The sequence below is a fragment of the Vipera ursinii genome, assembly GCF_947247035.1.
Source record: "Vipera ursinii genome assembly, chromosome: 3".
NCBI classification, from domain to species: Eukaryota; Metazoa; Chordata; class Lepidosauria; order Squamata; family Viperidae; genus Vipera; species Vipera ursinii.
In genome coordinates, this window is record NC_139516.1 from 210,173,847 (window position 1) to 210,201,217 (window position 27,371).

A 27,371-nucleotide genomic window follows, 5' to 3' on the forward strand; every position below is an offset into this window, starting at 1 on the left:
ATATGCTATCTCCAAAGTGACACCCCTTTCTGTCTTGGATACATGTGCCCATCATCCCCAATTAACAGCATTCAGGGGGTTGGACTAGATGACCTCCAAGGCCTCTTCCAACTTTATTATTATTATTATTCCTGCGATGGTTCGGACAGCCACTGAGCTAGAAAAAGTTGAATTATTATTTATTTATTGTTACGTTTCACCAGGTAAGCAAACGGATTCTGGAAGGAATTCTTTCCCTTTTTATTATTAGCCCATAAATCAGACACTCTTCCAAAACCAAATATTATTTGAATGAATGCCAATTGCCTTGATCTCAGAAAAGCACCCAATGAACCTGAAGGGGACTCTAGAAAATGATTAGATCCAAGAATACTTTTAACCGATGGCTGAATTGTGTAAGAAAATAGAAATGCAATAGGGTGCATGTGTGCCCATGAGTAAAACCGATGAATGTTTGGTCTGTGGCATTGAAACAAACATTTTAACCCTAGAATTACCACCAGCACCATTTTTCTGGGCTGATTAGCAACCTGCAAACTAATTCTGCAAGGGATTTACTTTCTTCTATCTACTAATGGCTCTCGAAAAACACCTGGGAGTTTTTCATTCAAGATGCTGGCAGTCTAGACCAGGGGTCAGCAACTATGCCCCCTTTACGATCTGTGGACTTCCAACTCCCCGAATTCCTGAGCTGGGGTAAAAGGATGGTAGTTGCCTCACCCTGGTGTAGACCCCATGTCTCTCCTTGGCTTTCATGTCTAGCATTTGCTACACTGCTTACTAAACCAAACCATCATATAGACTGGCTACAAGTCGTAGATGTTCCTGCAAAGAAGTTCTACAGATCTTTCCTGACTGGGATAACATGGCGCAAGTTATCTACTACAAATATTCCGTGACAAATTTAACTTCTCAGTGGCGCAGGTGCCAAAGCCGTGTGTGTAGGAAGGGTCTGAGTTGCCCATTTCTTCTGATCCAGGTTTTCGATTTTTGAAGGCACTTCTGATGAAGTCTTGACCACAATCCAATAAAGGATGAAGGGATCTCCCTGTATCTCTTTTCTCACAAAGGCTGGTTCTAGCTCACGTTTGAGATTCCCCACTAAAGGGTGAGGAATTAAGGTGGCCAGGAGCACCACGCCAAGGAGGATGTCCCATTTGGTTAGGAAATGCGCTAAATGGCATGTTCTTCCTGAGTTCCATGCATCTCCTCAAAGTATTAGATGGGCCAAGGGAACGTAATGGGGGGTACATCTTTCCCTGAATTAGAGGTCCTCTAGATATAAGGAAGTAGGGACATGGTGGCTCAGTGGGTTAGGACGCTGAGCTTGTCGATCAGAAGGTCGGCAGTTTGGCGGGTGGAATCCCGAGTGCCGCGTAGCAGAGTGAGCGCCTGTTACTCATCCCAGCTTCTGCCAACCTAGCAGTTCGAAAGCACGTAAAAATGGAAGTAGAAAAATAGGGACCACTACAGTGGGAAGGTAACAGCGTTCTGTGCGCCTTTGCCATCTAGTCATGCTGGCCACATGACCACGGAGACGTCCTCGGACAAGCGCTGGCTCTTCGGCTTTGAAACGGAGATGAGCACCGGCCCCTAGAATCGGAAACGACTAGCACGCATGTGCGGGGGAACCTTTACCTTTCAGATATAAGGAATTGTTCCGAGGATCTTTAGCAACTGTCTCTTGCGTTGGTGATCCACCACATCTCAAGGGCGTCAAGAAAAAGAACTGGCCTTCACTGAACAGCAGTGAACAAGAACTCAAGAAATCGGGGTTTACAACACAACATTTTCCTAAGTGTCTTTGGGAAAAAAGCTGAAGGGTTCAATTCAACACAGTTGGGGCTCCTCATACCACAAGTATGCCCGAGAAACCTACAAGGCCGGGAGAACGCTGCCCGATCCTGCTCCAGAACTGTCCTTGTGAGCCCTCCAGCGTCTTCACAGACCAGGATGGAGGACCAACATGACTTATAAATAAATAAAATGGGGAGGTCTCCCCTCTTGTGCAAAAGAAGAAACAACGGGCTCCCCATTCTCCTTTAGTTGTATTTTGTGTGCAAAACGGCCCTCCGGGCTAGCAAAGGCACAATGCCTGCCGACGAGCGACCCACAACAAGCTGGGAGTAGCCTAGGTCCCTTTAGAATACAAAATCTTCGTCGGCCATCGCGATGGCCCACGCAAACTTCTCCCGCTGAGTTTTGCTGTAAATCTTCTCGATGGGCACATCAAACCGTTTGCACCTAGAGTCAAGGAAATGCAGGGGGGGGAGAGACAACACAACGGCTTCAAAGCAGAACAGGAGGCAATTAAAGGATTATAGGGGGGGAAGGGCAGGACAGGCAGTTCGATTTTACTAGTGAAGAATATTTGCAGATTGAAAGGAGGGGTCCTTGCTGCTCTCCAAGCTGGATGGTTTTCTTGCAGACATTTCATGACCCTACTAGGTGACAAGAGAGGGGGGGTTGCGAGGAGGAGGAGGAGGAGAGAGAGAAGGAGAAGGGAGAGGAGGACAGTGGGATCCTTGGTGCTCTCTGAGCTTGGTTGTTTTCTTGTAGACATTTCATGACCCAACTAGGTAACATCATCAGTGTTAGAAGGGAGGGGGGTTTGTGGGGAGGAGGAGGAGGAGGAGGAGGAGAAAGATGACTGTGGGGTCCTTGATGCTCTCTGAGCTGGGTGGTTTCCTTGCAGACATTTCATGACCCAACTAGGTAACATCATCTGTGCTAGAAGGGAGTTAGGTTTGTGGAGAGGAGGAGGAGGAGGAAGAGGAGAACACAGGGAGGAGGAGGAGGAGGAGGAGGAGGAGAAAGATGACTGTGGGGTCCTTGATGCTCTCTGAGCTTGGTTGTTTTCCTGCAGACGTTTCATGACCCAACTAGGTAACATCATCAGTGCCAGAAGGGAGTTGGGTTTGCAGAGGAGGAGGACGACGACGACAACAGTGGGACCCCTGGTACTCTCTGAGCTGTTTTCTTGCAGACGTTTCATGACCCAACTAGGTAACATCATTAGTGTTAGAAGGGAGGGGGGTTTGCAGGGAGGAGGAGGAGGAGGAAGACAACGACCGTGGGGTCCTTGGCGCTCTCTGAGTTTCGTGGTTTTCTTTGCAAACGTTTCATTACCCTAACTCGGTAACATCATCAACGCTAGTAAGAAGTGCTCTTTGCTGTTGGTTTATATACTGGTGTATATATTTGCCTGTCTGGGTAGGTGGGGACAGTAGGGAATTTATAAGCCTGGCACATCAGCCATCCATGGACACATAGACATTAACAACATTTATAGAATATGCAAAAGAGACAATCAAGCAGCCCAAAAAGGGAACAAAAAGACCCCAGCACCTCCCCACCAGCAATCAGCATAGATTAACTCCAGGGTCAACTTCAGACCAACTATCAAGTAAGCAACCCCTCAATCAAGAAACCATTAGTAAACAGCCCAACCAAAGGATCCCTAAGACTTCCCACACACACACACCCTACCCAGACAGGCAAGACACCAGAATGTAAGCTGAAAGCAAACAGCACTCCTTACCAGCACTGATGACGTTACCTAGTTGGGTTGTGAAACGTCTGCAAGAAAGCAAGCAGGCTCAGAGAGCACCAAGGACCCCACAGTCCTCCTCCTCTCCATAAACTCCACTCCCTCCTAGCACTGATGACGTTACCTAGTTGGGTCATGAAATGTCTGCAAAAAAGCAAGCAGGCTCAGAGAGCACCAAGGACCCCACACTTCTATTTTAAGCAGGACTCCTGTTCTGTTAGGAGCAAAAGATCAGATCCACGTGAAGGTACAATTAAACTGATGTGTTGCTAAAAGACCAATGTGCAGGAATCTTCTGGACTAATGGTGGGCACCTGCTAGGAATTAGATAAGGATTAACCGAATCCGAGGGAGGTTAGATTTTGTTTCTGGCTACGTAGGGATTCTAGGCTAATTCCTCTTTTGACTCCACCCCTGGATTCTGCCATTCATTCTCCTACGTAGCTAGATCAAATCCCACAAGCTTTTTGCAATGGTCCCACCATTTCCTAGGTCAGGGGTAGGCAACCTTGGCTCTTTTATGACTCATGGACTTCAACTCCCAGAATTCCTCAGCCAGCATGGGAGAACTATCGCCCGTTCATGACTTGTGGACTTCAACTCCCAGAATTCCTGAGCCAGCATGGGAGAACTATGGCCCGTTCATGACTTGTGGACTTCAACTCCCAGAATTCCTGAGCCAGCATGGGGGAACTATGGCCCGTTCATGACTTGTGGACTTCAACTCCCAGAATTTTGAGCCAGCATGGGAGAACTATGGCCCGTTCATGACTTGTGGACTTCAACTCCCAGAATTCCTGAGCCAGCATGAGGGAACTATGGCCCCTTCATGACTTGTGGACTTCAACTCCCAGAATTCCTGAGACAGCATGGAGCTAAAGTCCAAGAGTCATAAAAGAGCCAAGGTTGCCTACCCCTGGGCTAGACTGAGGTAGCATTTAAGCTGGGATCAGCTAAACTCTAAGCCTCTAAGCATTCCCCAAAGCTTTCATGTTAAAGGAGATAACTGTCCATAGTAGACAGCTGTGTCTTATCAAAATATGTTCGATAACGTCCTCTACAGCCTCCAAAGATTGAGAATATATGAAGCTGACGGTTGAATTTCTCGATTCTTAATGTTCTCCAAACTTGGTGGTTGTTGTTCACGTGTTTTGTTAGTATGTTTTGTTAACGTCATCACTTCAGGAGACTGAAACTAAATCTACTGCTTTGGGGAGGTTACCTAGCCTGGTATAATGGAATTCAAGGGAGGTTGGACTTTGCTTGTGACCACGTAGGGATTCTAGGCTGATTCCTATCTTGACTCTTGCCCCCAGAGTCTGCCATTCCTTCTCCTACAAGTTCCCGTCCTTCATCCTCCCTCTAAACCCCCTTCTAGCCGCCCTTTACCCACCAGGCCACGGTGATGCGGGGGTCCAGGTAATTCAACTTAGAGGTGCCCAGGGCGATCTCCTTGTTTTCCTCTTTGTCAATGGCCTGAAACTTCAGCTTCGCCAGCTGTTCTTCGATCTTCTGCACCAATTTCTTTTTCCTTTCCACGGCACTGTTGCAAAACAGAGAGAGATCACCTATAGAAGTCTTTCTCAGCCTTCATCGCTTCAAAACGGATGGGCTTCAAGCTCTAGAATTACCCAGCCCACATGGAGAATTATTTTATAACTATATTTTTATACTTTGGGGCTCAAGGGAAGCATCCCCACAATTACATGAGTGTGGATCCACTAGTTGTGACAAAAATTGACTGACTGTGTGAGCTTAGAGAGAGTGACTGGCTCAAAGTCACCTAGTCAGTTTCCATGGCTAAGGCAGGACTAGAACTCACAGCCTCTTGGTGACTGGCCCAAAGTCATTCAGCTGGCTTTCATGCCTAAGGCAAGACTAGGACTCCCAGTCTCCTGGTGATTGGTCCAAAGTCACCCAGCTGGCTTTCATCCTAAGGTGACACTAGACTAGAACTCACAGTCTCCTGCTCATTGGTCCAAAGTCACCCAGCCAGCTTTCATCCTAAGGTGAGACTAGAACTCTCAGTCTCCCGGTGACTGGCCCAAAATCACCCAGCTGGCTTTCATCCTAAAGTGAGACTAGAACTCACAGTCTCCTGGTGATTGGCCCAAAATCACCCAGCCGGCTTTCATCCTAAGGTGAGACTAGAACTCACAGTCTCCCGGTGACTGGCCCAAAATCACCCAGCTGGCTTTCATCCTAAAGTGAGACTAGAACTCACAGTCTCCTGGTGATTGGCCCAAAATCACCCAGCCGGCTTTCATCCTAAAGTGAGACTAGAACTCACAGTCTCCTGGTGATTGGCCCAAAATCACCCAGCCGGCTTTCATCCTAAGGTGAGACTAGAACTCACAGTCTCCTGGTGATTGGCCCAAAACCAGCCAGCCGGCTTTCATCCTAAGATGAGACTAGAACTCACAGTCTCCCGGTGATTGGCCCAAAGTCACCCAGCTGGCTTTCATGGCTAAGGTGGGATTAGAACTCACAATCTCCTGGTGATTGGCCCAAAGTCACCCAGCCGGCTTTCATCCTAAGGTGAGACTAGAACTCCCAGCCTCTTGGTGATTGGTCCAAAATCACCCAGCTAGCTTTCGCCCAACCAGCTCACGTGGATGTGCATCTACGTATCTTTCAATGAGAATAACGAGGGATGGCCATTGCGGAGATTATATATCCGAGGCCTAAAAGAACCAAGATTTTACTCACGCTTTTGACTTCATCTCCCTCTTACACTTGTGTTCCACCCTGGCCTTTCGCAGGCCGGCTTTTGCATCAGCCAGCTGATCCTTTCTGGCTTTTATCTGGAAATACCAAGAGGAGTAAGTCAAAAACGGAGTCCTCTACTCTTAGGCAAGCAAAGAGAAGTCTACAAAGAGGAAGGCTTCATTTGGAGATGGAAAAAGCGCAGAGAAGAGCAACAGAGAGGCGAAGACACTTCAAGGAACATTTAGGCATGAAAAACAAAATCTAAGGACAGATGTGAGAAAGGTCTCCTAATAGTTGAAGGGCTACTCCAGGGAAGGACATGGGGATTTATTCTCCTAATGCCTATAGAAGAGAGCACCAAGGACTCCACTATCCTCCTCAATCAGTTCCTCCTCCTCTTCCTCCTCCTCCTCCTCCTCCTCCTCCTCCTCCTCCTCCTCCTCCTCCTCCTCCTCCTCCTCCTCCTCCTCCCCTTGCACAAACCCCACTCCCTTCTACTACTGCTGAAGTTACCTTGTTTGGTAATGAAACATCTGCAATAAAGCAACCAGGCAGAGAGAGCACCAAGGACCCCACTCTTCTCCAAATTCCCAAGGACAGGAGAAGAACCAGTGAGTATACCTACCTCAAGAGGGAGTTTTGAACTCAAAGTAAGGAATCTCCTGACCTCAACAGCTATAAACCATTGAATCGGCAGGTCTGTTGCAAACATGAGGTCTCCACTCCTGATACAAGGAGGCCTTGACTTATCACCACCAACGAGACCAGAATTTGACCATCTCTACCTTTCAAGCAAAGGCTGGAGGACCACTTTTTTTTTAATCCCATTTATATATCCCGCCCTTCTCCGAAGACTCAGGGCGGCTTACAATCTAAGAAGCACAAATCAATGTGCTTAGCAGTAGCCTTCATTCTATGTATCTGCCTGCTTTTTAGGGCTTTCACACACACCCCAAGCGGCATTATTACAAAGTCATCTTATTGCCCCCAACAATCTGGCTCCTCATTTTACCTACCTGGGAAGGATGGAAGGCTGAGTCAACCTTGAGCCTGGTGGGACTCGAACCTGCACTAATTGCAGGCAGCTGGTGTTACTTAAGGAGGCATTAGCCCACTGCTCCACCAAGGCTCTTGTCTAGGATGATGAAGATTTCCACTCAGGCAGGTGGTTGGATTAGAACAGGGGTGTCAAACTCAATTTCATTGAGGGCCGCATCAGCATTGCAGTTGCCCTCAGGGGGCCGGGTGGGTGTGGCCGGGGTGGGCGTGGCCTACTGGGTGGGCGTGGCTAGAGTGCATATGGCCTACTGGGTGGGCGTGGCCAGCTCTACATCATTCGCATCAAGGGTGCCTATGGGGGCCCGGGCAGGAGTGGGACAGATCTGAGGGTCTCTGGCAGGAGGAGGGTCTCTGGGCCAGGGCCAAGGCAGCGGGGGCCGTTCCCTCACTGTTTCCAGGATGGCTTCGTGGGCCGCATGAAACCACTTCGCGGGTCGGATCTGGCCCCCGGGCCTTTTGTTTGACATGTCTGGATTAGAAGATCTCCACGGCTCCTTCTAGCCTTCAGGTTCAAGAAAATTCTAGGTGGGAAATCAAGGTGGCCCTTCGTTTCCTGCGGCCTAGTTCTTGTCTTCTCCCCATTCCTGCTGTCCAACACTTGATCAGCTCCAGCACGCTTTGCTAGAAGGCCAGCGATTATAAGGCAGCAAAAGGGACCCTCAAGGAATCTTTCCTTTCTTACACCTGCCACAATTTGACCACCTAGAAGTCTCCAGAAAAATGCATGTGTGTGTGTCCTCCCTCCGCCCCCCGCGCACCTCTTTGCTCTCACCTTTGCCTGGAGGTTCTTCATGGACTTCTCATAGGTCTTGGGAGTTGCCCGCTGATGGTTGCAAAGAACCGCCACGGCCCGGTTTGCCCGGTTGTAGGAGAGCAGCTTAGCCGCCAGGGTGTCCTTCTCTGTGGGTGCGATGTGTGTGATAATTAGCTGCAGGTCTTAAGGTCATCCAGCTCACAGAGCACAAAGGACCGTGGAGGTCTTCTTGTCCAACCCTCTCCTCAAGCAGGAAACCCTACACCATCCTGGACAAGTGGATGTCCATTTTCTTCTTCAAAATCCCCAGTGATGGAGCACCCGCAACTTCTGGACACAAGAGTCCCACGGATTAATTGTAATCAGCGTCATCACACTGACAAGTGTCTTCCGCTAGAGAAAGTTCTGTGAAATGCCTCTCTCAATCGCCCTCCTCCTAGTAGTAGCGGGAGACCAAGTGGCAATGAACTGCCTGGGATGTAGCTGTGATTTCTACAGCTCTGTAATTGCCCCGGGGTTTTCTGAGGCTACCTTCAAATTCTCACAATCACCCAACGAGTTAGGATGGGCTGAGAATTGCACGGCTGTGGGAATTCCACGGCTCAGCATTGTTAGTCACTGGGTCTTCTCTACTTCCAGACCTTCACCTTCACAACTAGACCCCCGCCCCACCCCCTTGGCTCACAGGCCGAGAAGTCCCTCTGGGAGCTTCCGTGGCCGAATGGGAACTAAAACTCATAATCTCTACCGCCTTCCCAGTTACCGATAGAAGAGAACATTTGTAGCTCAGGTTGAACTGTGGGGTCAACAGTTCTCCTGATGTTGTTATCTAGTTTGGTAATGAAATGTCTGCAAGAAAACCACCAAACTTGGAGAATGTCAAGAGCACCAGTTTTCCTCCTCCTCCTCCTCCTCCTCCTCCTCCTCCTCCTCCTCCTCCTCCTCCTCCCTCCTTCCCTCTCTTCTCTCCAGAAACCCCACTCCCTTCTAACACTGATGTTGTTATCTAGTTTGGTAATGAAATGTCTGCAAGAAAACCACCAAACTTGGAGAATGTCAAGACCACAAGTTTTCTTCCTTCTCCTTCTCCTTCTCCTCCTCCTCCTCCTCCTTCCTTCTCTCTACAAACCTCACTACCTTCTAACACTGATGATGCCAAGTAGCTGGATCATGAAATGTCTGCAAGAAAACAACAAAGCTCAGAGAGCGTCAAGGACCCCGTAGTTTTCCTGTCCTCCTCCTCCTCCTCCCCTCCCTCCTCCCTCCTTCCCTCCCTTCTCTCCAGAAACCCCACTTCCTTCTAACACTGATGATGTGACCTGGTTGGGTTGTGAGAAGTCTACAAGGAAACCACCAAGACTCAAGAGAGCACCAAGGACCCCACCTTCACCATTATGCCACACAACTCTTGGGCTGAGAGAGAGAGGGACCGTACGGAGCAATCTGGGATCTTTCCCAGCTTGATAAACTGAGAACCTGGAAGTGGGAACGCCAAGGACTTGAGCCTCCTCCACGCAAAGCATAGGTCCAGTGCCCTGGGCCACAATTCAGGACACCTCCACATCCTTCATTACATATCTGACCCCTCTTGTATTCCATAAAGTGGTACCTATTTATCTACTCGCATCGAACGTGCTTCTCGAACAGCTAGGTGAGCAGAAGATGAAGCGAGTGACGGGAGCTCACCCTGCCTCGCAGTGCTAGGTCTCAAACCGCTGGAGCAAAAACCATTTCCAGCATCATTAAGCGACCGGGTCTTCTTTACCGCTTGGAATGCGAATCCATTGATATCTGCTCCAACCCCAAAATATCTCCCTTCAAAAAATTCCCCAGAGGTGCTGAGAAATTCTGCTGGGCTTAACAAAGGCCCCCAAAGCAGAAGAGCTTGGAAAGCGGTGTCCCAATCTGGCTTACCATTGGTCAGGGCTTCGAGCTGCTCCTGCAGCGTGATGGACGCATTGTAAGTCCGGAAGACCTTCGCCGTCAACCCATCCATCAGGTCCTGGAGATGTTTGTTCAGAGTCGCTGTCTGGAAAGCCAAGCGGGGGAGCAGAGTTAGAGAAGAGGAACAGGAAGAATAGCGCCCCCAGGTTAAGAGCTCTGAGTTGACCCTCAATTTCAGGAAGATACAGGTAGGAATTTAGCTCAGGAATACCCCTATGTTTCCTGCAACTCCAAAGGTAGCTTAGGTTTGGGACTAATCCACTTCCCATCATCTTTAGTCCAGGAGAAAACAAGCTAAGAGTTTTGTGATGGTAATGAAAGCTACTTCTGCCATATAGTCTAGTCCAGGGGTAGGCAACCTCGGCTCTTTTATGACTCATGGACTTCAACTCCCAGAATTCCTGAGTCAGCACAGCTGACTCAGGAATTCTGGGAGTTGAAGTCCATGATGACTCAGGAATTCTGGGAGTTGAAGTCCATGAGTCATAAAAGAGCCGAGGTTGCCTACCCCTGGTCTAGGACAAGGGTCTCCAAACTTGGCAACTTTTAAGACTTGGAATGGCTGGCTGGGGAATTCTGGGAGTTAAAAGTCCACAAGTCTTAAAGTTGCCAAGTCTGGAGACCCCTGGACCAGGGGACCTGAACTGAAATGCAAATGGAAGATATCCAAAAAAAAACCCCCAAACCCACTACCCTACATAATGTTTATCGAATCTTTATCTTCTTCCACCGCAGAACCCCAAATTATATGCGCCAGATCCCCAATCATCTCCAGTCCCCACCATCCAGTCAGAGCTGAAGAAGCTTCTTGAATGAAAAGCCAAGCGTCTTCCAAGAAAAGACAAGAACGGCCAGTTGCCTCTGGGGGGGGGAAGCACCCGTGGGACTCGGAATTAGATCCACACTTGCTTAAGCAAACTGAGTCATCCCATAATGTCACACCGTCGTGTCCTGGATTAGTGATGGACCTCCATCCCCACCTTCCCCTCTGCCTCAAACCTAATGAGAGAGAGAGGTGAATAGAACTACTCTCTTCGTAAGAAAACATGAAAGACAAGAAAGGAGTACAAAATTCAAGGAGGTCACCATGCACTTACAGAGAGCTTATCAAACAGGTTGTCTCCAGGTTCTTTATCCTCCATCAACAACTCCAAGTTCTTGAACACCTGCAACAAAGACAGATCTCACAGTGAGACCGTTCTGTCCCAGCCTACGTGAGTCCTCGTTATGCTCACAAGGAGAAGCCCCTCTTCCAAGAAACAGGCTGGAACCGTGAGAAAAAAACCAACCCCTTTTATTATTCACAGACCCGAGTCAATGTCCAAGGCCAACAAACCCAGTCCACAGAAACTCCATCCTCAACACGAACGGTTGTCTTCGGCAACCAGCATCTCCCACACCTTCCCTTTTATCATGTATCCAAGGCGTGGCTTCCTAATGCCTTCTCCTTTGCCTTTGGAGCCGCCCCATTGCATCCCTCTCTCTTGCTCGCTTCACTTGCCGGCGCTTTCGTGCATCCTGGATATATCCCAGCTGTGCTGGCTCACCTGCTTCTCCACGGGCACCTTGTTGTAGTAGCGGATGCAGTCCTTGCCCAGGAAGTCAAACTCCACCACGTTCTCCTTGCCGCCCTGCCGTGGGTGCAGAGCGAGGTGCTCCACTCGCAAAGAGCAGCAGCCCACCGTGTCGGCCGTCTCCCCTTCCTCTTTCTCGTTGCCCGCCCTCAGGGCCAGCTGCCAGGGGGACAAAGAAGCATGTGCTCTCGGAATGTTTATTTCATTTCATTTTATTTTATTAAAGCTCTGTACTTTGTATTTTAACTTTGTTTTGAATAATATGTGTGTGTGTGTATATACATGCACACACATATACATATACACACACATACACACAAACATATATATGTTTTCGTAGATTCTCGCGGGTGTCTGTATGTGTAGATCTAGAGTCTCGGGTTTCTTCCCGCGTTCCTTTCATCTTCAGAAAGTTGTGGCGACGTTTCGACGAAATCCCATCCGTCATCATCAGGCCGGAGTGTTCCTCCTGCTGCTTCCAGGAGCAATGCGTGGTCTGGCTGTTCCTTTCCTTCCAACTGCCGGTGGGGCTGTGTTCTGACTGGGTGGAGGCGACAGCCACGCCTCCACTCAATCAGAAGACAACCACGCCTCCACCCAATCGGAGGACACCCCCACCCAATCAGAAAGCAGCCACGCCTCCACCCAGTCAGAACACAGCCCCACCGGCAGTTGGAAGGAAAGGAACAGCCAGACCACGCATTGCTCCTGGAAGCAGCAGGAGGAACACTCCGGCCTGATGATGACGGATGGGATTTCGTCGAAACGTCGCCACAACTTTCTGAAGATGAAAGGAACGCGGGAAGAAACCCGAGACTCTAGAACCAAACATATATATGTGTATATACACATACATGTGTGTGTGTGTATATATACACGTACACACACATAAGTTTTTCAAAGATGTGTAGAAAACAAGAAGGGAGGGGGAGGAGGAGGAGGAGGACATAGTCCTCCGTGCTCTCTGAGCTTGGATGTTTTCTTGCAGATATTTCATTATATTTATATTTTATATTTATATTTATTAAATTTTTATACCGCCCTTCTCCCCGAAGGACTCACGGCGGTGTACAGGGCAATAAATATTAAAAAACAAAGTACGAAAGTTAAAAAACAATTAAATATTATGCCCGATATATAATAATTAAAACCATGTTAAAAACCCCAACCCCATCAAACCAGGCCGGATTGCTCAAACCAACATCCTAGCACGAATGATCCCACAATCCTCTTCCTCCTCCTCCACTTCACAATCCCACCCCCTTCTAGCACTGATGATCTTACCCAGTTTGGTAATAAAATGTCTGCTTACATTATCACTGACCTAGTTGGGGAAATGAAACATCTGCAAAAAAATAACCAAGAGAGCACCAGGGACCCCACAGTTGTTGTTGTTGTTGTTGTTTCTTCTTCTTCTTCTTCTTCTTCTTCTTCTTCTTCTTCTTCTTCTTCTTCTTCTTCTTCTTCCCCTTCCCCTTCCTCCTCCTCTTCTCCACAGACCCTATTCCCTTCTCGCACTGATAATGTTACCTAGTTGGGTAACAAAACATCTGCTAGAAAACAACCAAGCTCAGAGAGCACCAGGGACCCCACAGTTGTTGTTGTTGTTGTTGTTGTTGTTTCTTCTTCTTCTTCTTCTTCTTCTTCTTCTTCTTCTTCTTCTTCTTCTTCTTCTTCTTCTTCTTCTTCTTCTTCTTCTTCTTCTTCTTCTTCTTCTTCTTCTTCTTCTTCTTCCCCTTCCCCTTCCTCCTCCTCTTCTCCACAGACCCTATTCCCTTCTCGCACTGATAATGTTACCTAGTTGGGTAACAAAACATCTGCTAGAAAACAACCAAGCTCAGAGAGCACCCGGGACCCCACAGTCCTTTCCTCTTCCTCCTCCTCCTCCTCCTCCTCCTCCTCCTCCTTCTCCTCCTTCTCCTCCCTTCTAGCACTGATGATGTTACCTAGCTGGGTGATGAAACGTCTGCATGAAAACAACCCAGCTCAGACGTGACCAAAGGCCCCACAGTTCAAACGTGAACGACAAAGATTCTCTTCTATTGGTTTAAAGTCAACCCAACCTCTGCGGGATCCTTGGGAAGGATCCCAGCCATTTGGGCGGCGATAAAACCCTTCTCACCTTATCGATGAAATAGAGCGCGACGGAGATTTGTCGCTTCTTTGGCTCCTTGGACTTCCAGTCTAGCCGGTACTGAGAGCGGATCCGGCGGACCACCTTCTTCAAGCGACGAGCCACTTCGTATTTCTGCCAGTCTTTCTCGCCCTGGAAGAACAAGGGACTGTTGCAAGATTAGCAGTTCTGCAAAGTACTCTGTCTGTCTGTCTGTCTGTCTGTCTGTCTGTCTGTCTGTCTGACTGACTGGGGTGTGTGTCTGGGTGTCTGTGTCTGTGTGTGTGTGTGAGAGAGAGAGAAAAATAGACACAGGAAAAAAGGGAGACAGAAAGAGGGGGGAAAGAGAGAGGGAGAGAAAGAAAGAGAGACTGGGAGAGAGAGAAATAGACAAAAAAGAAAGAGAGAGAAAGAGGGGGAGAGAGAGAGAGAGAGACTGGGACAGAGAGAAATAGACACAGGAAAAGAAATAGAGAGATAGAAAGAGGGGAGAGAAAGAGACTAAGAGAGAGAGAAATAGACACAGAAAAAGAGAGAGAGAGAAAGGAGAGAAAGACAGAGAGAGAAAGACACAGAAAAAGAGAGAGAAAGAGGGGGGGAGAGAGAGAAAGAAAGAGAGAGACTGGGACAGAGAGAAACAGACACAGAAAAAGAAATAGAGAGATAGAAAGAGGGGAGAGAAAGAGACTAAGAGAGAGAGAAATAGACAGAAAAAGAGAGAGATAAAAAGGAGAGAAAGACAGAGAGAAATAGACAGAAAAAGAGAAAGACAGAAAGGGGGGAGAGAGAAAGAGAGAGAGAGACTGGGACAGAGAGAAATAGACACAGAAAAAGAAATAGAGAGATAGAAAGGGGGGAGAGAGAGAGAGAGAGAAATAGGCACAGAAAAAAAAGAAGAGAAATAGAAAGGAGAAGAGAGAGGCCGAGACGAGAGAGAGAGAAAGGGAATAGAATAGAATTGAAAATATGGAATGGAACGGAGGACAGGACAGAACAACGTTGTCATTAAACGCACACCTATCAGCAGACATTAAAATGAGATTTCCGTGCATTCGGCCCTCCGAGGAATGAGAGGAACTTTACCTTCAGCCTGGAACTCGGGTTCAACATGATGTATTTGATGGAGCCCTGGATGTTCTCCGTCCACGAGGCCAACCAGGTGACTGTCTTGTCGCACCTGACTTCTTTCCACTTGTGGCCTCGCGGAGGCCGGGGCGCCTTTGAATCTCTGGGAGGGAGAAGGGGGGGGAAAGTGGGGGGGGGAACAGGAGGGAGTTTTAAAGTTTAAAATGCAAAGAGGAGAGCAAGAGGATGGTTCAAGCATGGTGCAGATTCTCTTCCATAAAATCTCTTCACCCTTTGTTGGTAATTGGATCACCCAGCTGGCTTTCAGGAGGGACTAGAACTCACTGCCTCCTGGTGATTGGCCCAAAGCCACCCAGCTGGCTTTCATGCCTAAGGTGGGACTAGAACTCACCATCACCTGGTGATTGGCTCAAAGTCACCCAGTCGGCTTTCATGCCTAAGGCGGGACTAGAACTCACCGCCTCCTGGTGATTGGCCCAAAGCCACCCAGCTGGCTTTCATGCCTAAGGTGGGACTAGAACTCACCATCACCTGGTGATTGGCTCAGTCACCCAGTCGGCTTTCATGCCTAAGGCGGGACTAGAACTCACCGCCTCCTGGTGATTGGCCCAAAGCCACCCAGCTGGCTTTCATGCCTAAGGTGGGACTAGAACTCACCATCACCTGGTGATTGGCTCAGTCACCCAGTCGGCTTTCATGCCTAAGGCGGGACTAGAACTCACTGCCTCCTGGTGATTGGCCCAAAGCCACCCAGCTGGCTTTCATGCCTAAGGTGGGACTAGAACTCACCACCTCCTGGTGATTGGCTCAAAGTCACCCAATCAACTTTCATGCCTAAGGCGGGACTAGAACTCACCGTCTCCTGGCGATTGACCCAAAGCCACCCAGCTGGCTTTCAGGCCTAAGGCGGGACTAGAACTCACCGTCTCCTGGCGATTGGCCCAAAGCCACCCATCTGGCTTTCATGCCTAAGGCGGGACTAGAACTCACCGCCTCCTGGTGATTGGCCCAAAGCCACCCAGCTGGCTTTCATGCCTAAGGTGGGACTAGAACTCACCATCACCTGGTGATTGGCTCAGTCACCCAGTCGGCTTTCATGCCTAAGGCGGGACTAGAACTCACCGCCTCCTGGTGATTGGCCCAAAGCCACCCAGCTGGCTTTCATGCCTAAGGTGGGACTAGAACTCACCATCACCTGGTGATTGGCTCAGTCACCCAGTCGGCTTTCATGCCTAAGGCGGGACTAGAACTCACCGTCTCCTGGGGATCGGCCCAAAGTCACCCAGTCGACTTTCATGCCTAAGGTGGGACTAGAACTCACCACCTCCTGGTGATTGGCTCAAAGTCACCCAGTCAGCTTTCATGCCTAAGGCGGGACTAGAACTCACCGCCTCCTGGTTATTGGCCCAAAGTCACCCAGCCGGCTTTCAGGCCTAAAGCGCGACTAGAACTCACCGTCTCCTGGCGATTGGCCCAGTCAGGCCTAAGCGGGACTAGAACTCACCATCTCCTGGTTTCTAGCCTGCTGCCTTAAGCACTACACCAAACTGGCTCTCTTTCAATTAGCAAAACAAAGCCCGAACAGAACTTCTAAATAAGGAGGTTAGGGGAGGTGAGAACATTCAAAGTCCCCTCCCCGTCCATCTTAAAGCCTGCCAGCTGGAGGATTCTGGGAGTTGAAGTCCACCCAGCCTAAAAATTGCCACGGCTGAGAAACACTGCCATAGATAAGACGCCGTTACGCCATTCGAGACCCACTGGCTACAATTGATGATGATGTCTTCTGGCATGATCCTCTTCTTCAGCATCCCCATTTTGGGGTGATCCCCTCGGCCCCGGAATAGACCAGGAGGCTCGATCTTGAAGTTCCCGATCTTCTCCCGATGGCCATCGATGAGGCAGTAACCGTACTCATCTTGGATCCTCTCTGCCTGCTCCTTCAGCCTCTGTTAAAAAGGTACACGATCATAAGCTGTTATTTCCCAGGAAAACATACCCCTGGTCTGGATAAAGGGGGGGGGGAGTAAGCCTTGGTGGGCGCAAAATAATGGATGGGAAAGGAATGTAGCACAGGGTTGAATTGGGGGGGGTCCCTGCCGCTCTCTGGAATTGGTGGCTTTCTTGCATATGTTTCATGACCCAACTAGGGAACATCATCAGTGCGAGGAGGAGGAGGAGGAGGACTGTGGGGGCCTTGGTGCTCTCTGAGCTTGTTTGCTTATTGCAAACGTTTCATGACCGAACTAGGGACTATCATCTGTGCTAGAAGGGGAGGAGGAGGAGGAGGAGGAGGAGGACTGGGGGGCCCTTGGTGCTCTGAGCTTGGCTGTTTTCTTGCAGATGTTTCATGACCCAACTAGGAAACATCATCAGTGCTAGAAGGAAGGAAGAAAGGAAGGAAGGAAGGAAGGAGGAGGAGGAGGAGAATGACTGTGGGGTCCTTGGTGCTCTCTGAGCTTGGTTGTTTTCTTGCAGATGTTTCATGACCCAACTAGGTAGCATCATCAATACTAGAAGAGAAAGAGGGTTTGTAGAGTTGAGAAGGAGAAAGGGAGGAGGAGGAGGAAGAGGAGAAGGAGGAGTATTATGGGGTCCTTGGTGCTCCCTGACCTTGGTTTTCTTGGAGATGTTTCATGACCCAACTAGGAAACATCATCAGTGCTAGAAGGGAGGAGGAGAAGGAGGACTGTGGGGTCCTTGGTGCTCTCTGAGCTTGGTGGTTCTCTTGCAGACGTTTCATGACCCAACTAGGGAACATCATCAGTGCTAGGAGGGAGTGGGGTTTGTGGAGGGGAAGAGGAGGAGGAGGAGAAGGAAGAAGAAGAAGAAGAAGAAGAAGAAGAAGAAGAAGAAGAAGAAGAAGAAGAAGAAGAAGAAGAAGAAGAAGAAGAAGAAACAACAACTAGAGAACAGCAGCAGTGATAGAAGGGACGGGGTTTGCAGGGATGAGAAAGAAGAGGAGGAGGAGGAGGAGGAGGAGGAGGAGGAGGAGGAGGACAATGACTATGGAGTCCTTGTTGCTCTCTGAGCTTGGTGGTTTTCTTGAAGATGTTTCATCACCCAACTAAATGCTATTATTTCTGAGCTCTCTGTGTGCTCTCCTTTTACATACAGCTAGTCCCTGACTTACAAAAGTTCACTTAGCGATCGTTCCAAGAGACGACGGCACCGAAAAATGACTTAGGACCGTTTCTCACACTTATGACCTTTGCAGCATCCCCATGGCCATGGGATCAGAATTCAGACGCCCGGCAACTGACTACTACTTATGACCGTTGCCGTGTGCCAAGGTCTCGTGGTCCCCTTTGGCGACCTTCAGTGGGGAAGCCAAGTTGACTCAACGACCGGGTTGCTAACCTATCAGCTGCAGTGATTCATTTAAGAACAGTGGCAAGGAAAGTCGTAGAATGGGGGCAAACCTAACCAATGTCTCGCTTAATGACACAAATATGGTCGTAAGTCAAGGACAACCTGTACTAGTGGGTCCCACAAATGAAGGTAAATATACGTCTCCCAGGTTAATGTTGCAGGATTCAAATATGAGTCCCTCACCGGGACCAAAGGTTTATTTTTCCCAACCTTTTGGGCTCATGCTGAAGACCATCAACATCATCATCACCATCTGGTACTGGTAACGGTATTCAAAGCACTCCATGGCATGGGGCCGGAGTACCTCAGGGAACATCTGCTGCCGGCATCAAGCTCCCTGCGCCCTGTGCGTTCCCACAGAGAGGGCCTCCTCAGGGTGCCACCGATCAGAGAATGTCGATTGGTGGCCCCCAGGGGGAGATCCTTCTCTGTGGGCGCTCCGGAGCTGTGGAATCAGCTACCGGTAGAGCTCCGGACGGCGCCCGATCTTCGCTCCTTTCGTCGCGATCTTAAGACATTTCTGTTTGTACAAGCCGGCCTAGCCTGAGGGGGAGTGTTGGGGTTGTTTTATCTCTCGCTTTTTAATTTTTCTGGGGGTTTTTAGCGTTGTATTTATATTGTTCTTAACTAGGGCTATTGTTTAATCCTGTTTTAATGTTTGTATTCGCTATTTTATTCTGCCCTGTGAACCGCCCTGAGTCCTCAGGGAGAAGGGCGGTATATAAGTGTTATTAAATTAAATTAAAATTAAATCTCCGTCCGTGTTGATGGGAGTTGGTAATTCCTGGATTAAGCTCTGGTTTACTCGTTGCTTCTTTCATATAAACATCCCCTTGTGCGTAAACAGATTGCCGTTCCTTGAAAATGTTTCGCTTCTCCGCCAGGAAGCTTCCTCAGTTCAGAACTGAAGCAGCTTCTTGGATGGGAAGCGAAACATTTTCAAGTGGGGGAGTGGGGAGGAACCACCAAGAAAGTCCAGTTGCCTTTTGGAAAAAGCACCTTTGGCACAATCTGGAGGACGGAGACTCTACACCGGGGGTAGGCAACCTTGGCTCTTTTATGACTGGTGGACTTCAACTCCCAGAATTCCTGAGCTAGCATGGCTCAGCTCGGAAACCTCTCCCTTTCCCCTCAGCTTGACTGGCTCGGGAATTCTGGGAGTTGAAGTCCACGGGTCATAAAAGAGCCAAGGTTGCCTGCTCCTGGCCTAGGCCTAGGCCGCTTTATGACTCGTGGACTTCAACTCCCAGAATTCCTGAGCCAGCCATGCTGAGGGAAAAGGGAGAGGTTTCCAAGCTGAGCCATGCTGGCTCAGGAATTCTGGGAGTTGAAGTCCACGAGTCATAAAAGAGCCAAGGTGGCCTGCTCCTGGCCTAGGCCTAGGCTGCTTTATGACTTGTGGACTTCAACTCCCAGAATTCCTGAGCCAGCCATGCTGAGGGAAAAGGGAGAGGTTTCCAAGCTGAGCCATGCTGGCTCAGGAATTCTGGGAGTTGAAGTCCACAAGTCATAAAAGAGCCAAGGTGGCCTAGCCCTGCTCTACACAGACACACAAACAGGGAACAGAAGCAGAAAATGAACTTCCTTCAGACGGTCCCCAGAGTTTCAACAACCCTTTAAGGCAGGAGTCTCCAACCTTGGCAACTTGTGGACTTCAGTTCCCAGAATTCCTCAGCCAGCGTAGCTGGGAGTTGACGTCCACAAGCTTTAAATGTCGATGGAGATTCTCCATCATCCAGGTCAATGGTTGTCCCAAAGGGGCTTTTTCAGGAGAAAATCCAAGAAAAGAAAAGAAAAACGAGGAAGTCCCGTTGCCTCCTGAAAAAGCCCCTTTGGGACACAAGTTAGAACAGTTAGTCAGTGGAACAACCCGCCACAGGAAGTTGAGAATTCTCCAACACCATAAGTTTTTTTAAAAACAGAGACTGGACAGCCATTTGTCTGAAATGGTATAGGGTTTCCTGCCTGAGCAGGGGGTTGGGCTAGATGACCTCCAAGGTCCCTTCCAACCTTAGTAGTAGTAGTAGTAGTAGTAGTAGTAGTAGTAGTAGCAGTAGTCTTAAAGTTTCAAGGTTGGAGACCCTTGCTTGAAAGAGTGGGAAAGATTCCAAGTTCGACCAACGTCAGTTATGTCTCACCTGTTTCTCTTCCTTAGACAGAGTCTTCTGGGCTTCTTGCTTTTCCAGGAAATAATCATGGATGTCGCTGAAATCACACTTCTTGAGGTCTTTGATTTTCTTCCTTTCCTGTGGAGTCATCACCTACATGGGAAAAGGAGGTCATCTTAAGCGCTACTCGAACTAGAAAACACGTTATCCTCAATAAGATACCGTGTAAATCAGTCTTTCTCAACCTTGGCAGCTTTAAGAAGTCTGGACTACGACTCCCAGAATCCCCCAGTCCGCATGGTAACTTTAAGAAGCCTGGACTCACAGAATCCCCCAGTCAGCATGGTAACTTTAAGAAGCCTGGACTCCCAGAATTCTCCAGCCAACATGGTAACTTTAAGAAGTCTGGACTTCGAATCCCAGAATTCCCCAGTCACCATGCCACTGTTAAGCAGTGTGGACTTCAACTCCCAGAATCCCCGCCTAGCCAGTGTCACCACTTTAAGAATAATAAAAGTCAGAGATCTATGCTGGCTGAGGAATTCTGGGAGTTGAAGTCCGCAAGTGTTACAAATTACCAAGTTTGGACACTCTGTGATAAGCAATCTCAAATTCCTACCTGTCAGTTGCACCTTTCCATCATTCAGCTTTTGGGGGCAGGATTTGGGGGGGATTCTGGGAGTTGAAGTCCACACTGCTTAACAGTGGCATGGTGACTGGGGAATTCTGGGAGTCGAAGTCCAGACTTCTTAAACTTACCCTGTTGACTGGGGAACTCTGGGAATTTCCCCTATGCAGTTGCCGAATTAAAAAGGCCAGTCTCCCAAATACACACACACACACACACACACACACACACACACACACACACCGATGGATACCTGCGTCCAGTCACAGAAAAAGTTATCCCGGAAAATCTTCTTCCGTGCGTAGTCCTGGTCCAGCATCTTGGCGAAAAACGTCGCCACTTCCTCGGCGGCCCGGCTGAGCTTCACAGGCCTGCCTGCAACAGAGGAGGGTGGCCATCTGGTGATCCGGAGTGGGTGCGGGTGGGGGGGGCATGATTGCCCCTCCATCCCACTAAGAGCCAACTCTTCCCTCCAGCCACCTACAAAGCTCAGGAGATGCCACCAGAGGCTGCTTCTCCTCCGCCAGGGCGGCAAATCCAGAGAGGACCACCTACCGTTGTAGTAGAACTTGACGGAGCTGGGCAGAGGCTGGTAAGGTGGTGCCAAGTAGGGGCCCCTGTGGTGCAACTGGTGCCACTTGACGCCATCCTCTCGTTTCTCCTCCTCCCACCTGGAGGGAGGAAGTTTAGCAAGGGTTAACGTCCTCCGAGGTGGTTTTAGCCCTGAATGCCGACTTTTTCCAACCGTACCCTTGGCGTCTCCCAAACATGAGGGGACCGCAACTCCCAGACTTCCCTGAGCAAAATCCAGGGGCATTCTGGGAGAGGCGGGATTCACACATACACCTGGGAGCCCGCAGGTTGTGGAAGGCTGATATGTGTGCCTTTAATCCCCGGTTCACATGGCTGGCTGAGGGATTCAGAGAGTTGAAGTCCACAAGTCTTAAAGGTTGGACACTGCCGGTATAGGGTCTCCTGCCTGAGCAGGGGGTTGAGCTAGATGACCTCCAAGGTCCCTTTACAAAAACCCCAAAGACTGACAACTATTTTTTTCTACTATTGCGTAACTCAAACGTTAGGTTTCTGGATAGTCTCCAAGCCCTTTGCATCATGTACCCCTGAAGAGTGAATTCAGAATTGTCACAATCTCAGTGACAAAACATTAATGAGGAACAGAACAGAACAGAGTAGAGTAAAATAAAAAATGAGTGGAGTGGAGTGGAGTGGAGTGGAGTGGAGTGGAGTGGAGTGGAGTGGAATGGAATGGAATGGAATGGAATGGAATGGAATAGAATAGAATAGAATAGAATAGAATAGAATAGAATAGAATAGAATAGAATAGAATAGAATAGAATAGAATAGAATAGAATAGAATAGAATAGAATAGAATAGAAAATGTGGAGTAGAATAGAATAGAATAGAATAGAATAGAATAGAATAGAAAATGTGGAGTAGAATAGAATAGAATAGAATAGAATAGAATAGAATATAGAATAGAACAAAATGGAATAGAATAGAATAGAATATGGAATGAATAGGAATAGAATAGAATAGAATAGAATAGAATGGAATGGAATGGAATGGAATGGAATGGAATGGAATGGAATGGAATGGAATGGAATGGAATGGAATGGAATGGAATAGAATAGAATAGAATAGAATAGAATAGAATAGAATAGAATAGAATAGAATAGAATAGAATAGAATAGAATAGAATAGAAAATGTGGAGTAGAATAGAATAGAATAGAATAGAATAGAATAGAATAGAATAGAATAGAATAGAAAATGTGGAGTAGAATAGAATAGAATAGAATATAGAATAGAACAAAATGGAATAGAATAGAATAGAATATGGAATGAATAGGAATAGAATAGAATAGAATAGAATAGAATAGAATAGAATAGAATAGAATAGAATAGAATAGAATAGAATAGAATAGAATAGAATAGAATAGAATAGAATAGAATAGAATAGAATCAGAGCAGAGCAGAGCAGAGCAGAGCAGTGTTGGAAGGGATCTTAGAGGTCTTCTAGTCCAACCCCCTGCTCAGGCAGGAAACCCTATACCATTTCAGACAAACAGTTGTCCAGTCTCGTCTTAAAAGCCTCCAATGTTGGAGCACCCACAACTTCTGGAGGCAAGGTGTTCCACCGATTAACTGTTCCAACCATCAGAAAATTTCTTCTTAGTTCTAGGTTGCTTCTCTCCTTGATCAGGAGAGATAATGCCAATCAGGGTCACCCTGTCCACACGTGCAAACCAGACTTTGCAAATGCCAGGCCTTTGTACCCCAAGCCCAGATCTCCAAGGTTTCCAGACTAAATTCAATAAGTAGATCTTGATCTATCCCAAACTAACCGCAAAGATGTTGAGGGCTCTCTATTTACAAATTTAAAGGTAGGCGAGTAGTTTCATATCTGCTCACCGAGAACATAAATTTGGGGGCACTCTGATGTTCAGCCCCAACTTCCTAATTCTTCCTAAAAGTAAGTCATCTAATAATCCTCTCTAATTATAAATAGGGTCCTCAAAAATTGATGGGCTTGCACGTTCCAACGTTTTAAGTCGGGGAGAAATGAAGGAATTCACCATCAAAAAGACTTCAAGATTCCGATTCTCTTCAAATCAAAAGTTTGTGACATTTATCGGTAAGAATTCTATTTAAACGACAAATCATTTTTATACAAGCTGACTGTGAATCTCAAAGGAAGAGCTGCAGGAAAGCAAATACATTTTTTAACTTGCTTCAAGAAAAGCACGCAGGACTTCAAACAGCTTACCGTATTCCTAGGAAGCAGCATGCATTCATTCATTCATTCATTCATTCATTCATTCATTTATTAATAAATAATAGATAGATAGATAGATAGATAGATAGATAGATAGATAGATAGATAGATAGTACTGAGGACTAGTGCCTTGCACTAGATAGAAGACCTTCAAGGTCCCTTCCAGCCTTATAATCCTACTATTTCCAAATTAAGCCATGGTTCTGCTAAGAATAATTGGCTAGACCTCACCGCCAATACTTTATCCAGTGCTGGCACCCCACTTTTAAGAAAAAGGCAGCAAAATCCAAAGAAAATTATAAAGCGCATCATCCACCAGTCTCTTCTCTTTCACGCTTTATGCTCAGCAACCCTGGAGAGCTTTGCACGCTCATGCACGCCCGTGCACACCCGCAAAACACGTGTCTCGCACACCCGCAAAACACGTGTCTCCGCTGGCAAACCTGGAATGCCTCGCTTTGGGGACCAGCTCCCCACTTTTAAGAAAAAGGCAGCAAAATCCAAAGAAAGTCATAAAGCGCATCCACCAGTCTCTTCTCGTTCATGCATTATGCCCATCAACCCTAGAAAGCCTTGTACGCTCATGTACGCCCGTGCACACCCACAAAACACGTGTCTCCGCTGGCAAACCTGGAATGCCTCGCTTTGGGGACCAGCTCCCCACTTTTAAGAAAAAGGCAGCAAAATCCAAAGAAAGTCATAAAGCGCATCCACCAGTCTCTTCTCGTTCATGCATTATGCCCATCAACCCTAGAAAGCCTTGTACGCTCATGTACGCCCGTGCACACCCACAAAACACGTGTCTCCGCTGGCAAACCTGGAATGCCTCGCTTTGGGGACCAGCTCCCCACTTTTAAGAAAAAGGCAGCAAAATCCAAAGAAAATTATAAAGTGCATCATCCACCAGTCTCTTCTCTTTCACGCTTTATGCCCATCAACCCTAGAAAGCCTTGTATGCTCATGCACGCCCGTGCACACCCGCAAAACACGTGTCTCGCACACCCGCAAAACACGTGTCTCCGCTGGCAAACCTGGAATGCCTCGCTTTGGGGACCAGCACCCTGATGCAGGCTGCACAAATCCGGGTGAAAGTCAGAGGCGCAACCCGGCGGGGGAGGCGCGCCCACTGTGCCAGGCTGTGCCCATGCTGGAGCATCCCTTGCCAGCCCAGTCATGTGCAACTGGCCACATGGAGGGATTGGGTGGCGATGGCTGGCAGAGGCAGGTAATCCCGATTTAGCAATCCCTTTTTTGCAAGCATTTTAAATTTTTTTTGCAAAATTATCCAGGCTTCGCGTGGTGCCTTTCCCTGCACGGGGCATGGTGCAAACCTAAAGGTCTTTTTGCTAAGAGACGCCGGCGCAATTCCCCCACCCCACCCCATGGCCTTTGTCCCGAGGCAGCTGGGAAATGTAGTCCTGTTAAGGATTTCCTGGCTTAGGGGCAACTGATCGATGCCAGAGCAATCCAGCTCCCTTTTAAAGGGACAGGCGTCTTTCTCAGGAAGTCATGCTGGGTGGGATCTAGTGTTTCTCAACCTTGAGCGCTTTAAAGACTTCAGTTCCCAGAATTCCCCAGCCAGGAGGTTGTAAAGCTTTGGACTTCAACTCCCAGAATGCTGGCTGGGGAATTCTGGGAGGCCACCCACTTTTTTTTTAAAAGGAACCAAGGTTGAGAAACATTGCGTCTGTGCAACCCGTTTTCTTGCACATTTGCTCAGAAGGAAGCAAATAGTCTCAGATGGGATTACTCAGGAGTAAAAGTCTACAGGGTGGCACTTCCAACTGATTGCAAACGGAGGGGGGGAGGGGGGAAAGGTGAGCCATGTTAGTTGAGAGGAGGACAGAAGCTCAGGAATTTGGGGGCATTTTTTCCAACATATAATCTGATCCGAAGGAAAAAGCTTTAGTAACTGTAGTTCCCTTGATTAGATGCACAGAGAGGCTGGCTGGGGAATTCTGGGAATCCACCCATCTTAAAGTTTAAGAGACTTTTGGGCTAGACCAGGGGTAGGCAACCTTGGCTCTTTTATGACTCATGGACTTCAACTCCCAGAATTCCTGAGCCAGCATGGGGAAAACTTTGGCCCCTTCATGACTTGTGGACTTCAACTCCCAGAATTCCTGAGCCAGCATGGAGCTGAAGTCCAAGAGTCATAAAAGAGCCAAGGTTGCCTACTCCTGGGCTAGACTGAGGTAGGATTTAAGCTGGGATCAGCTAAACTCTAAGCCTCTAAGCATTCCCCAAAGCTTTCATCCTGCAATTAAATTTGGCCGTTGGGAAAGGTGCTTCCTTCTGATTTTTAATTGCAATTCACATTTGCAATTTTTAATCCATCCAGTATTTTTGTTGCTTTTTTAATGAGCAATGTGTAACAGTTTGCTCTGTACTCTCCAGTTGAGCTATTCTACAGAATTCAACATGGCAGTTCCTTCTGGGACTTGTTGTCCAGACACCAATGTATTCTGGGAGTTGTAGTCCAAGGCACCGGGTTGAAAAAACTACCAGGAAACCCCCCAAAAAATCAAAACGTAACCCTTGGGTGCCATCTAGTGGATAAATATAAGAATAACAGGAATAAACCAGCATAGTAATTATGAAACTTGCTGTAAACATAGAAGAGTCTACAATAGCAAAAAAAAAAAACAATCAGTAGCAATAACAAACAAATTCAGAAAAAGTCTGGTAGCACCTAGTAAGACTAGCTCATTGCATTCTAAGGCATAACTTTTATTAAAAAGCTTACAACTTTTTTATAAATGGAATTGACTTATAACTTATTTGATCATTCTTATTACACAGCTCACGAAAGCGCATCGCTTTTCAATGTCTTTTCAAATCAGTGTAGAAACCCTTGCAAATTCCATAAATAGATCTTGAACCTACAGTGGGATAGAATCAAGATCTCATTAAGTGTTAATGCCACATTATAACGCCTTGGTAAGGCCACACTTGGAATACTGCATCCAGTTTTGGTCACTAAGATGCAAAAAAGATGTTGAGACTCTAGAAAGAATACAGAGAAGAGCAACAAAGAGTACAGGTAAAGGTTCCCCCGCACATGCGTGCTAGTCGTTTCCAACTCTAGGGGCCGGTGCTCATCTCCGTTTCAAAGCCAAAGAGCCAGCGCTTGTCCGAGGACGTCTCCGTGGTCATGTGGCTGGCATGACTAGATGCCAAAGGTGCACGGAACGCTGTTACCTTCCCACCGGAGTGGTCCCTATTTTTCTACTTGCATTTTTACGTGCTTTCGAACTGCTAGGTTGGCAGAAGCTGGGACGAGTAACAGGCGCTCACTCTGCTACGTGGCACTCGGGATTCAACCCACCAAACTGCTGACCTTCTGATCGACAAGCTCAGCGTCCTAACACACTGAGCCACCACGTCCCCTATGATTAGAGGACTAGAGACTAAAACATACAAGGAACAGTTGCTGGAATTCGGTATGTCTAGTTTAACGAAGAGAAGGACTGATAGCAGTCTTCCAATATCTCAGGGACTGCCCCAAAGAAGAGGGAGTCAAGCTATTCTCCAAAGGCCCTGAAGGAGGACAAGAAGCAACGGATGGAATCTCATCAAGGAGAGAAGCAACCTAGAACTAAGGAGAAACTTCCTGACAGTTAGAACAATTAACCAGTGGAACTACCTGCCTGCAGAAGCTGTGAATGCTCCAACACTGGAAGTT

At 47.9% G+C, this 27,371-nt stretch overlaps 1 protein-coding gene across 1 annotated transcript; it reads right to left on the reverse strand.

The window, feature by feature from the left end:
* Nucleotides 1-1,590: 1,590 nt before the first annotated feature.
* TOP1MT (DNA topoisomerase I mitochondrial) lies at nt 1,591-25,025 on the reverse strand. The gene is made up of 14 exons (XM_083360144.1): nt 24,727-25,025; nt 21,450-21,565; nt 21,148-21,269; nt 20,297-20,419; nt 16,548-16,735; nt 14,787-14,931; nt 13,713-13,856; nt 11,564-11,749; nt 11,114-11,182; nt 9,987-10,101; nt 8,091-8,218; nt 6,260-6,354; nt 4,944-5,093; nt 1,591-2,244 (listed from the first exon to the last, which is right to left on the reverse strand). The coding sequence occupies exons 1-14, from the start codon at nt 24,840-24,842 to the stop codon at nt 2,142-2,144; spliced, it is 1,800 nt and encodes a 599-aa protein (XP_083216270.1). The 5' UTR covers nt 24,843-25,025; the 3' UTR covers nt 1,591-2,141.
* Between the last annotated feature and the right edge of the window lie 2,346 nt (nt 25,026-27,371).

Excerpts from the sequence above, each read along its gene's own strand:
- TOP1MT (XM_083360144.1), bottom strand. The coding sequence starts at position 24,842 with ATGCTCCAGCATGGGCACAGCCTGGCACAGTGGGCGCGCCTCCCCCGC. Across the intron at positions 21,566-24,726 it reads GTGCTGGTCCCCAAAGCGAG|GTGGGAGGAGGAGAAACGAG; the intron begins GCATTCCAGGTT and ends TCCTCCCTCCAG. Across the intron at positions 13,857-14,786 it reads ACCCGAGTTCCAGGCTGAAG|GGCGAGAAAGACTGGCAGAA; the intron begins GTAAAGTTCCTC and ends TTGTTCTTCCAG.